A 13,073-nucleotide genomic window follows, 5' to 3' on the forward strand; every position below is an offset into this window, starting at 1 on the left:
CAATGATTAGGGAGTGGCCCTGAGATCATCTTTACATGCATGTAGATGACTGTTTTATGGTAAGACCAAAGGTCTCTTCTGTGCGTGTAAAATGATCTCAGGACAGACATCCCAGCTGACTCATATAGGGTACGAGAAACATTACTGGCTGGCTGTTCATTCAGGAGGACATGTAATACCTTTTTCCCAAATGCCACCTCTTCTGAGGCGAAGACATCAATCTTATAGTGCTTTATAAATGTGTTCAGGCAAGCCCAAGTGGGCATACGACATACCTCATGAAGAGGAGCACTGAGAGAAAAAGCAGCTGATGTAACGGCTGCCCTAGTTGAATGCGCCATAATCTTAGCTGGTGGTCTTCGTTTTAAGGTAGTACATGCTATGGATATGCAAGCCTTAATCCACAGGGAAAGAGTAGATGCGGATACATTTTACCCAAGGAGGATGGATGGAAGGACACAAACAAAGCTTCAGACTGGCGAAATGGCTTAGTTCTGGAAATATAAACCTTGACAGCCCTTCTCACATCCAAAGAGTGCCATGCATATTCCATCGGATGAATTGGAGATGGGCAGAAAGTGGGCAATATCAGCTCCTGTTCGCAACGGAAGGGAGCCATTACCTTTAGATGGAAACAAGGGTTAGTCCGTAAGATGACCTGGTCTTTGTGGAAAATGCAGCAGGACTTATTTATAGACAGAGCATTCAATTCAGACACTCCTGGCCGATGGAATGGCCACCAGGAAAAGCACCTTAAATGACATCATTCGTAAGGAAACTGAACTCAGTGGTTCAAATGGTAGCTTCTGGAGAGCAACTAAGACCTTGTGCAAATCCCATGATGGAAATCTGTGTTGAGTTGGAGAAGAAGAAACCATGGGTCCTCTCAGAAAATGCTTCATAAATGGATGCGATGACAACAATTTGTCTGTGGATTTAGATAGAATTGCTGAAAGTGCAGATGCTTGTCTCTTCAGAGTATTTGGCTGTAACCCCATGGAGAGACCATCCTGAAGAAAGGATAAGATTTCTATAACCCCTGCTTTCATAGGGACCAAATCACAGTGTCCACCACCATGTATGGAGTGCCTGCCTTTATTAGCTGTCTTCGATCAAGCTCCATGCATGAAGGTTCAGCCAAGCTGGATCTGGGTGAAACACTCAGCCTTGGGATAGCAGATCTTCCCAAACCATGGAAGGGATGTTGCCAGGTTGACTATCTCTGAAAACCAAGGGCAGCGAGGCCAGAACGGAGCTACTAGAACCACAGTCACCTTCTCTTCCCTGATCTTGCATAGGACCCTCAAGAGTAGTGGAAATGGCAGAAAGATGTACATGGTACCTGGAGGCCATTTGGAGGAGAGAACATCCACTGACTCCACCATCTGAGGCATGTACCGGGAAAAGTACCTGCGCACCTGATGGTCTGTTGGAGAGGCAAAGAGATTGGCACAAACCCTGCCGAAGATTCTGCAAATGTGTTTAAACACCACTGGATGAAGGAGCACCATTCTCCTTGCTGTAGTGACTTCTGGCTTAGCCAGTCCACTTGTATTTTGTCCTCTCATCTCAAGTGCTCAGCTGCAAGAGAGTTCAGGTGTGTTTCTGCCCACTCCGTTAGGGTATATGCCTGTTGCAGGAGCAGCGACCTCATGCCCCCTTGACAGGTCACATGAGCCTTATTGATCAATTGATTAATTAATTAATTGATTGATTAATTAATTAATTAATTAATTGATTGATTAGACATATCCCACTCTTCCGTCCAGTAGAAGCCCAGGATGGCAAACAAAAGCACTAAAAACATGCTAAAACATCATAAAAACAAGCTTTAAAATGTATTACAAAACATCCTTAAAAAATATTAAAATGAAACACCTGTTAAAAAAATATTTTTAAAAGCTTTACAATTTTTTTTAAAAAAAATATATTTTTAAAGATGTTTGGCTGTGACGTCAGTTCTCACAAGGACTGCTCCCTCAGTGGCCACAGTGTAGCAAAATGTTGTAGTGCCAGGTGAATTGCTCAAAGTTCCAACAGGTTGATCAGAAGAAGAGCCTCCAAGTCTGACCACACCTTTGAACCATCTGGCCATCACATACAGCCCCCCATCCGGTCAGACTGGCATTTGAGGTAACAACCCTCCTCTGTGGTTCTGATATGGGGACACCCTTGAGGTTCGCTAGAACCAACCACCAATGTAGAGATCAATGGACCAAAAGGGAGAGGCTCACCAGTATATGCTGCTTGCTGTCTTGCAGTGGCAATAGAGCCCACTGGAGAGTCTGTGAGTGATGGCTCACCCAGGGCGTGACTTGGAATGTTGAGACCATGAGTCCCAGAACCTCTGCAAGTGTCATGAGGTCCACCGCAGTCAGAGTCATGGCAGAGAATACTAGCAGTTGGATATTCCTCGCTCTGTCTGGAGCAAGGGTCTATGTGGGCCTCAAAATGAAGAACGTGACATGATGTCTGGAGGTGACTTTTGCCACATTGATGAGAAACCCATGGTCCTTAAGGCATGGGTAATGTCGCTGTAGAGTAGGAGAACGAATTAACAGATCATCCAGATAAGGATGTATGTGTATTCCCAGCAGTCACAGATGGGCTACCAGGGTGACCACAATCTTGGTGAACACCCTAGGAGCCGATGATAGACCCAAAGGCATGGTCCTACATTAGAAATGTCATCCGTCCACCGAAAATCTCACTTAACGAATGTGCCTGTGGAAAACTGGAACATGAAGGTAAGCCTCCTTGAGGTCAATGGATGACAAGAACTCCCCTTTCTGAACAGTCTTCTTGATGGATGGAAGGGTTTCCATCCTGAACTTGCAGTACCAGATGTAGGTGCTGAGATGTTTCAAATCCAGTACTGCCTGAAAGGAGCCATCTTTCTTTGCAACTGTAAAGAAGACTGAATAAATGCCTGAGAACCACTCTCTGATGGGCACTGGCTCTATTGCAGAAATCTCCAAGAGGTGTTGAATCGCCTCCCAAATCTGGTTCTCTTCTCCCAGGCAGAGCAATTGAACTAATGGCGGGCGGGAGCTTCTTGCCACTTGCTGAGCTAGTGGTGGGTGGGAGCTTCTTGCCACATGCTAGTGTATTGCCCAGAGACTGCTGGCTGGGCCGTGGTAATGGTGGGCATGATGGAGGCTGAGGTAAAAGGAACACAGAAGTAATGGTGGGTGCAAAAGCGGCTTGCCTCTTGCTGTTGGGAGTAAATGATAGAACAACCCCCACAGAGGTTAGGACGAAAGGCAATCCAACAGCTTGGGGAAGAAACTAATTCTAAACAAACTGAACCTTCTTTTTTTAAAAAAAATCGGAAAGACAATAAGGGTAGTCACACAAATAAAGAAAGACAACACAATAGACACCAAAGAACAACAGGCCTGATCACTGGAGCGAGCAGAGAGCGAGACCACAACCACACACGGTGAGGACAAAACAGAAACTGTTCTCTAAGTCTAACGGAAGTCAGAAGGCTCTTAAAAACATTGAAAAGCGTTATTTTGCCTTCAGCCAAAAGGTGGAGCGGTTTTCCCACCTGACGTAATCTTTACATGCTCGGGAGAATGTCTGGTATTTAGACTGGCAGAGATCTTCATGCACAGTTCTGTAATGAGGACCATGTGTATTCAGCGTTTTTAAAGATACCCTGATCCTTAGTAATTTGAAGTTTGCACAAAAATGTGCTGAATTGTGTGACCTGTAGAAATTCCGCAAATTAAGGGCTGTTGAACAGCTTTTATTTTGTGTAACATTTTTCATAATTTTAATCATGGCCAACAGCTATGCCAGGCCCTGCCATTGCCCACTGAGGCAACTATTCATCTACCTTTCTGTCTTCTGAGATTCCAACAAACATTGCCTGCATACTTTTCAACATATCTTCTCAACCATGTTTCAGCTAGAATTTTTAAAATTGTTTTAAAATGAAATGTGTAGGGCATTCTGAGCTCTCCTGCTCTCCTGCGGAATCTCTGCATACAGGCAGCCCTGTCTATGAAAGAGTATTTCTGGGTGGGTTGGTACTAAGTGCATATTCCATCAGGGTAACAGGGTTACAGACCTCCTCTCTGCTTCGCCCTCCTGCAGTTGATGTCTTTGGCTGAAGCTGAATAATGGCCCCAAGTAATGCAAAGGTCTCATTCTGAGCAAAGGTGATGTTAGCATTGTCATGCAATCCAAATATCTCAGGCATGTCATTAAGGGGAAGGCTCTTGATGTACTGGATGTATCCCTATGGGAAAAAATCAATATGCAGGACAATGAGGAGTGTAACATCTTTTAGAAATACCAAAATTATAGTACACTACTGGAAAAACAAAAATCAGTTCCAGTAACCTCAGAAGCACACATTCTTGACCTACCAGAGGCATGAAATGCTTATGAATAATAGTGTCACTCAGGATTTTAGCCAAAATTTGTATTTTGGAAGAATTACTATAACCTGTGTGACAGCACCATACATTCTATTTCAGGAACAGACTCATTTAAGAGAGATCTTCACAAATCTGATTCCCAGAAAGGTAGTTCACTTTTTAAGTTTTGATGTGCTAAACCAGATATATAACTGAACAGCATGCTCAGAGACTAGTACAGATTTAGTTGTTTCTGTAGTGCAGTGTTTTTGTCTACTATTTTGTTCAACTTACATTAAGATCATAAGTAGTATTAATCTGTTTGTAGACACCAGATTCTGAGTAACAATACTCTGGAGCAAGAACATCCAGGTTGTAGAAATCCTCTAAAATATTCATGATGCAGCGTCTGTCCCAGTCATCAGTCACCCGGCCTCCATAGTTAATCTCACCAGCAGTGTATTTCAGCACCTGCAAAGGACCAGGTAATAGAAATAACAGCAGAGGTTGGGGCTTGGAGCCAATGTCCCCAAGTACAAGAGGAAACCACTTTCCAGCCCTCCTTTTCCACCCTAGAAACCACTCTGGTGTAAGGAATCGAATATTGGGAATTTTTAATCTTTGATCCACCTCAGTGAACCAGAGTTTGGAAAACCTGCAACAGCAAAGATTCCTGGGAAGCAGCCTCTCTGTGACCTCTGAGAACATATCGTGAAAGCCTGAGGGTATAGACTTCCTGTCTCCTATAGAAATTTGGGGAATGTTGCCCAGTAAGAATCAGGCACTCCTTTCAAACAAAGAAACGGTTTTACATAAGGATTATGATAAACTTAACCTTTAGGAATCATCAAAAATCTACAGCAGGGAGATCACACCTATTATCTGGGAACTTATCAGGAAATGGGTTGGTTCACATCTTCCTGGTCACATTTACATTGGGCTCAGTTTAGTTAGAAAAGGGTATAAAACATGAGGAGTGGGGAGGGGTTAGCAGTTCCTCTTCTGGAGGGCTCCAACAGCTGCTTTTCTTAGCAACGCACCCTAGCAACTTCGGGACAATTGCAGAGCTTCAGAGCTAAGGATTTGGGTGAGAAGTTTCAAATCTAGTGCTGGTTACAAAGGGTGGAGCTTTGGCTCATTGGGCTAGATATGAAAGTCTCTCTCTCAGCCTTAGTCTTGCAGCAACTCTCCAGAAAAGGTATATGCAACTTCTGGGCCTTTTCTTTCCTTTTTCTTTCTGTGTGGGTGAGCTTCATGTGAAAGTGTTCATAGGGTTAGTCTCTTTGCTTTACTCTACCCAGTGTTGCTGAATGAATGAAGGTTAGAACACTGCTCATTGTTAAAATTGTAATTGTACATAGCAATATTTTTCCTTGTTTCTTCTCTTAATAAAACCACTCTTTATTTTACTTTCTGTGTATGTGTCATTGGGTTAAGGATAAAATTATACATGCTGTAGGGGTGACGTGCAGGTAACTCCACCCAAAGATCCTGCTGCATTCTCAATAGGGGAACTTGCATTTCTAGTGAGCTCTGCTCATGAGGAAGTTCAAGGTCCATTCGTAACACTGGAGAATCAAACCTCTCTCTAAGGTGGTGTGCAGGGATAGGGAAAGAAATAACATCCATGTTGTGAGGGAATCAGTGACCTTCTTTGCAGGCATGGAAACATCTTCTGCCATGCATGGGGAGGGGCTTTAGATCCAAGTCTCCAGCATCTACTTATACACTTTAAAATATTTTTTCCTTTGGCCAGTTCTGCTACAGTAGTAAGATGCACACAAACCTGGACTGGCCTACCACAGCTACTCCAAGTCTTTGACAAATAAGGGTTGAACATGCTGAACACAAGAATTCTATTTACAATTTACAAGGGTTGCAGCACTGTGGATAACAAAGGGGGGGTGGGGGGCTTGAAAAACCCTCTAACAACTCGGTAGGGCTGTACAAAGGCAGGTTATTTGAACCAGTCCAAATTAATCCAGTTTAAATGTTTGAATAGTTAAGGTCACCTGGTTTGGGACAGATGATCCTGAACTGTGGCTGTGTGAAATTCACAAGAAATAGTAAACATGTTCAACCAAACATGGAACTCCAAACAGTATTCCCAATAAGGCTAGAAGCACAATTTCACTCACTCCCCAAGTATTAGGGTCACCTAAATACTCACTCAGTGTGCCTTGGAGGGTTTTCTTTCTTCACACTCCAACACTCTCTCCTGTACTCCATATTTCACACTGTACATACACCACTGCCCTACCTTATAGGGGATGTCTTCGTATTCATCCAGAAACATCTTCAGCTGGCTGATGCAGATGCGCAGATCTCCGTCTGTGAACTCGTAAGGAATGTTGAACCCCAATGGCCCAAACTTCCTCCTTTCCAGTGCATTCCCATGGAAGAGGCAAAGGGAGAAGAGCAAGGATTTGAACTCTGTAACCTGCAAGGTGCACAAAAAATGTAGACACATGCCCAATCTGAACTTTGAGAAAAACTCTTACGGTTCTAAATGTCATTAGTTATGGTGCTGGAATAACATTTCCATTACCAGTGACTTCTGACGAGCAAGAAGGCCAAAGCCATAGGCATCCTCTATACAGCTGTGCACCCTGAAATGTGGTAAACTCTGTGCAGAGCTACAGTGACAGTGGTGAGGAACTGATTCAAAAGCTCATATTTAACCAATTCCTTGGTCAGAGAAAGCTAGTAATGACAGAGAGCTGTCTGAAGACAGAGAAAAAGGGATTTCTGACCTTAGTACAGGAGTGCAGGAAGTCATTGGTCAGGCTCATGTAAGATTTCAGCAGATTGGCCTTTACTCCCCGTGGTGGTTCAATGGTCATCTTAGACCCGTTCTGGAGGATGGACACTGGAAACTTGTTACTAGGCAAACTGGTGAGCCAAAGTCGGAAGTCCCGGTGCACCTGGACAATTGAAATATGAGCAATGTGTAATCAAAAGGGAAAGAGTTCTGTTTCTCCTTTTTAGAAACAACTTTTCTACTGAAGAATCCTTTCTCCCTCCCATCAGAGAAGTGTTCTTCCATCATGAATATACCAACAAAGATGTTTCTCTTTAAAAAAAAGGGGGGGCAACATTTCTTAAAAAGAATTCCAGCTTATCCCTGTGCTCTTTCAAAGACATCCTGCATTAAGAATGTGTGCTTTACTCTAAGGTGTGGAGAATCTTTGGCCATCTAGATGTTGTTGAACTACAACTCCCATCAACCCCAGCTGGCATGGCCAATAAGCAGGGATGATAGTAGTTGTAGTTCAGCAACATCTGGCAGGTCAAAGGTTCCCCACATCTGTTCTATAGTGTTCTATAGCGGTGTACTGCGAGTTCCATTATGGAAACAACAAACACATAAGATTTCATCTTGCACTCATTCTAATATGGAGTCTAGATTCTACAACTAATCCATTTTTGCCTGTTTAACGCAGCTTCCTGTTAGCAGCATAGGGAGGTTTTGCAAAGAATGTAGCAAGTTCTAGAAAGAGACTGTGCCTAACTCTTGCTGTCCTATCACTCTGATAGTTTTGCAATGGATACCTATAAATATTTACAGACAGAGCTCGGGAAAACTTTATTGTTTCTGCTGAAAATGTAAACTTTTGGCAATCAGTGAGTGAAACTCCCCTTTCCCTGAAAAGTGAACAGTCTTTGCTCTGGAAACAAGACAGACAGGATTTGACTGGAGTCTTTGCGCCTAGACAACATGTAATAGGACTTTGGCATTAAATTACTAAAGAGAAAGAGAGCCTAAAGACAAAAGTCCAAGTACATCTGTGTGTCACCTTATCAGGGTTGATGCCTTCAATGAGTCTTTCCAAAGAGGGCATCCAGCTTGGAGCCAGGTGGCAATTCTGGAAGAAGACCCACTTCCCACGCTCCATAGCACTGCGCATCATGGCTTCTGCACGAGGGCCCTAAGAAACAACACAGAATGGCACAATCAGCCACAGTTCAGGTTTTTGTGTATTTCTCAAATCTGTGATTATACTATGCCAACATAGAATTAGGTACAGGGGGAAAAAACGAACCAATCTGATTTAGTTTTTTTCTTCTTCAAAAAAACCATGACAGCAAAGGCTAGTCTGAAAAGGTGTGTGTGGTGCTTGATGAAATCTAAGGAGCCAGGGTGGTGGAATGGAGCACTACTTCAATTAGTTAGGAAGTGGGGTTTCAGAGCAGAAAAGGTTTCTATCAGGAATTTGAGTTACCTTGGCACAGAATTTTTATTTTTGTAGTTCAAACGCAGACTGACTCAGAGCAGAGATTGTGGTTTCTGTTCATATGGGTTCCATACTGTAGAATGTATTAGCTTTGAAATGGTCCATTGGACTCACCTGAAGGGTGATTTTCACAGGTACGCCTGCCATCAATTTGGGCTTTACTGCCATCTAGCGTCCAAAGGCAAGAATGCACTCGAGTTAAATCCTGGGCCTCGGGCCCCTCCCACTCCAGTTTCATTCGCGACGAGTCCGAAGTGGCATATCTGAAAGGAAGAGAGGCCACAGGCCCAAACAGCAAGGAAAAAACAAAGAAAAGGCATGGAAACATGGAGAACACAGAGCTTGCAACCTAAGCGTAGAGGTTTTAACTGAGGGAAACAGCAAATAGAGGAACCAAGCAACCAGAAACCCCCACAAGGAAGGGACGTGATGGCAGGCGTACCTGTGAATATCACCCTTCAGGTGAGTCCAATGGACCATTTTCCACAGGTAGCCTGCCATCAATTTGGGATGTACCAAAGCAGCCCCATAATCGGGAGGGACTACGCACAGTTTACTATTCAGAAATGACATGCTGGAGGACATGTCTCCCGAAAAAGGCGTCAGCAGAAGCATATCGGTCGATCTTATAATGCTTCACAAATGAGTTAGGGGTAGACCAAACCGCAGCTCTACATATGTCTGCAAGGGGTGCATTAGTTACAAATGCAGCCGAAGTGGCTGCTGATCTGGTAGAATGGGCCGTGATGTTAGCTGGCACTGGAAGGTTAAGGGACTGATAAGCCAAGGCAATGCAGGCCCTCAGCCAGCAGGACAATGTGGATTTGGAGACCTTTTTCCCCAAGGTCCTAGGGTGAAAGGATACAAATAAAGATTCCGCCTGCCTAATGTCTTGGGTGCAAGAGAGGTAAAGTTTGAGGGCTCTCCGAACATCCAACGAATGCCAGGCCTTTTCCAGGGGACGTACCAGGTCCGGGCAGAACGACGGAAGCACAATGTCCTGGCTACAGTGGAATAAGGAGTTAACCTTGGGGCAGAAGGATGGGTCTGGTCTCAAGACCACGGAGTCCTTATGAAAAATGCATAGATGACGGGCCGAAGACAAGGCATGTAGTTCTGAGATCCGTCTTGCGGATGTAATGGCAATGAGGAACAGGACCTTGAAGGATAACAGTCTGAGAGGCACTGAGGCAAGGGGTTCAAACGGAGGGCGCTGTAAGGCATGCAGGACCTTCGAGAGGCTCCAGGAAGGAAAGTAGTGGCACACAGCTGGTGAAAGGTGGGTGGCTCCTCTTAAACATTTGATGAGTGGATGAGCACCCAAAGGGGCAGTCGATGAGGAGATGGACAAAATTGAAGAGATGGTGGCAGCATGGTGATGCAGGGTGTTCGGCCGCAGTCCCCTAATCAGTCCTCTGTACAAGAACTGGAGAACGTGCTGTACAGTGGCTTGAGAAGCTGGGAAGTCCTTAGAGGTGCACCATTTTGAAAATGCACGCCACATACTCCGATAAATGCGATTTGTCGACAGTCGTCTTGATGCTAGAATAGTATCCACTACTCCCTGGGAAAGTCCCGCAGCGGTCAGCTGCCGCCGTTCAAAAGCCAGGCCGTCAGATTCAGCCAGGCCGGGTCCGGGTGCCAAATTGGTCCCTGAGTGAGAAGATCCGGCCTGACAGGAAGGGTCCAGGGATCCACAACTGACACAGAGAGAAGATCCAAGAACCAAGGTCGGTGAGGCCAATATGGAGCTATCAGGAGAAGCCGAGCTCCCTTGTGCCGGAGCTTCATCAGTGTCTTGCCCAGCAAGGAGATCAGGGGGAAGGCATACAGAAGGCCGTCTGGCCAAGGTGCCATCAACGCATCCACTGCTTCCGCCGTCAGCTCCAGGTACCTCGAGAAGAAGCGAGGCAGTTGGCAGTTGTGGCTCGACATGAAGAGGTCCACTGAGAGGGCGCCGAACCAGAGCTGGAGCAGGTCGAACACTGCCAGATGAAGCTTCCACTCTCCCGGACGTACATGCTGCCTGCTGAGCCAATCAGCGGTGACGTTCAGCAGCCCGCTGAGATGTTCCGCCCGTATAGATAGTAGGTGTTTTTCGGCCCAGTCGAAGATTTGGGCCACCTCTGCCTGAAGGGCTCTGGACCTGGTCCCCCCCTGCCTGTTGAGATGAGATTTTACGCAAATGTTGTCCGTTCGGATCAGCATGTGCTGCAGGGAGAACAGTGGCTGGAAATGTCGAAGGGCAAGATGAACTGCCTTGAGCTCCAACCAGTTTATGTTGTGAGTGAGGTCTGCTGGGGACCACACTCCCTGGACAAAGCTGGCATTGCAGTGGGCTCCTCAGCCTGATAGGCTGGCATCTGTCGTGATGATGTCCCTGACAGGCTCCCGGAAGGGCGTACCCTTGCTGAAGTGTGCCGTTACTGTCCACCAGCGGAATGAGGCCCGCAGAGAGGGTGCCAGCGGAATCACACAGTGATTGGACTTGGCAATGTCCGTCTGAAAGGGCAGGAGGGCCCATTGTAACGGTCTCGTGTGATGTCAGGCCCACGGAACAATATGAATGGTGGAGACCAGTGTCCCGAGCATCTGTGCCAGAAGCATGACATCTGCCCTTGAGCGATGATTCAGAGAGGTCGCCATGGCTGTGATGGAGGCGATACAGTCTGGCGACAGGAAGATCATAGCTAGAGACGTGTCCAGTATGGCTCCCAGGTGCAGGAGGTGCTGGGTTGGCTGAAGATGACTCTTTTTGACGTTGACCAGCCAGCCGTGAGAAGTTAGGGCATCTAGAGTGAACTGGAGCTGTCTTTCGGCCAGGTCCCGGGAGCACGCTCAGAGGAGAAGGTCGTCCAGGTAGGGGTAAATATGGACCCCCTGTAGGCGAAGGAAGGCTACCATGGTGGCCATCACCTTGGTAAAGACCCGAGGAGCCGATGTAAGGCCGAATGGCATGGCGTGGTACTGGAAGTGGTGTTGGCCAAGGGAAAACCTGAGGAAACGTCTGTGAGCCGGGCAGATTGGAATGTGTAAGTAGGCGTCCTTCAAGTTGATGGATGCTAGGAAGTCCCCTTGTTGCAGAGCTTCCACAATAGAGGCCAGGGACTCCATCTTGAAGCGGCGGTACTTGACAAAGCAGTTGACAAACTTGAGGTCTAAGACCGCCCTCCAAGAAGAGTCTTGCTTGGGGACCACGAAGAGGACGGAGTAGATGCCTTGCAACCTTTCGCATGGTGGTACTGGCTCTACAGCGGCTATGCTGAGTAGATGATGTAGAGCATCCTGCATAACTATCCTGCGTGACTTGGAGACAGGGGAGAGGCAGATTCTGTCCGGGGGATTCCGCCAAAATTCTATATTGTAACCCTGGGTGAAGATGACCCTGACCCAAGAGACGTGAGTCAGGACCAGCCAGGAACTTGCGTAAAAGGACAGTCTGCCTCCCATGGGGATGGCATCAGAACTGCCTGCGCTGACGGGCTCCTCTGCCAGAAGAAGAGGAGGAGGCTTGCCTGCTTTGGTATTGGGGTCTGACCTGGAAATGTTGTCTGGGCCAGGGTGCCCTGGAGGAGTGAAAGTCTGTGGGCCTGGCGTCTCGTCCCCGCCCACCAGGCCGCACCCCCCGAAAGGGCTGGAAGGAATGGTAGGGAGTAAATCGCCAAAAAGGTCTGTGGTCCTCCCTTCTGACTGTGGCCAAGGTAGGTTTTTGATTGTCCTTGGGGTCAACCAGGACCGCTTTAAGAGCGTCGTCACCAAAGAGCATAGAGCCTGAGTATGGGGCCATGGACAGGTTAGTTCTGGCGGCAGCATCGGCATCCCAATGTCATAGCCATAGGGTTTGTCGAGCGACTATCTCAGCAGCCAGGGCCTGTGCTCCTTGGTGGGTCACATCCAAAGTGGCATCAACCATGAAGGCAGCAGCCTTATGCAATTTAAGTAGGCTTTTACACAATTTGGCTGGGTCAGGATTAGGATTGTCCAACAGGTCATCGAGCCACATCACGGATGTGCGTGAGAAGATGGAGGTGGCAGCAGAGGCCCGGATGGAATGGGCAGATGCCTCGTGGTTTTTGTGTAGTACGAAGTCAAGCCGCCTCTCAGAGGGGTCTTTGAGCTGAGATTCTCCCTCTTTAGGAAGGAGAGATTGAGAAACGAGATCGGAGATTGGCTGGTCCACCCCAGGGACGTTCAGGAAAGACATAGATTCCGGGGCCAATGGGTAGTTTGTTGGCCAACAGAGAGAAGCGACATGGGCGCAAGGGATGGGCCCATTCATCCCTGGCTAGTTTGTTGATGGGATCTGGCACAGGGATAAAATGATCCACAGATCTGGGAAACTTTAGAACTCTAGCGCCCTTAACTGGGGGGGCAGTAGGTTGCGTTTGAGCAGGTTGAATGCGAAGGGTGTGCATTACCCTGCGTGAAAGTGGGGAATAATCAGCAGAGTCGAAGAGGCGATAGGAGA

The 13,073-nt window shown here is 46.7% G+C and overlaps 2 protein-coding genes across 7 annotated transcripts in view; one reads left to right on the top strand and one right to left on the bottom strand.

Moving 5' to 3' along the window:
- BAP1 (BRCA1 associated protein 1) overlaps positions 1-13,073 on the top strand; it is a 94,571-nt gene that overhangs the window by 45,559 nt on the left and 35,939 nt on the right. The window lies entirely within an intron of this gene.
- DNAH1 (dynein axonemal heavy chain 1) overlaps positions 1-13,073 on the bottom strand; it is a 220,996-nt gene that overhangs the window by 5,947 nt on the left and 201,976 nt on the right. For all 4 annotated transcript variants that reach the window (XM_061617932.1, XM_061617931.1, XM_061617930.1 and 1 more), the window contains 5 exons: positions 8,168-8,299; positions 7,124-7,294; positions 6,631-6,810; positions 4,665-4,841; positions 4,079-4,249 (listed from right to left, as the gene is read on the bottom strand). In XM_061617932.1, the coding sequence (XP_061473916.1) occupies positions 4,079-4,249; positions 4,665-4,841; positions 6,631-6,810; positions 7,124-7,294; positions 8,168-8,299 (831 nt within the window). The remainder of the gene's footprint in view (positions 1-4,078; positions 4,250-4,664; positions 4,842-6,630; positions 6,811-7,123; positions 7,295-8,167; positions 8,300-13,073) is intronic.

The sequence above is a fragment of the Rhineura floridana genome, chromosome 3 (genome assembly GCF_030035675.1).
Source record: "Rhineura floridana isolate rRhiFlo1 chromosome 3, rRhiFlo1.hap2, whole genome shotgun sequence".
NCBI lineage: Eukaryota > Metazoa > Chordata > Lepidosauria > Squamata > Rhineuridae > Rhineura > Rhineura floridana.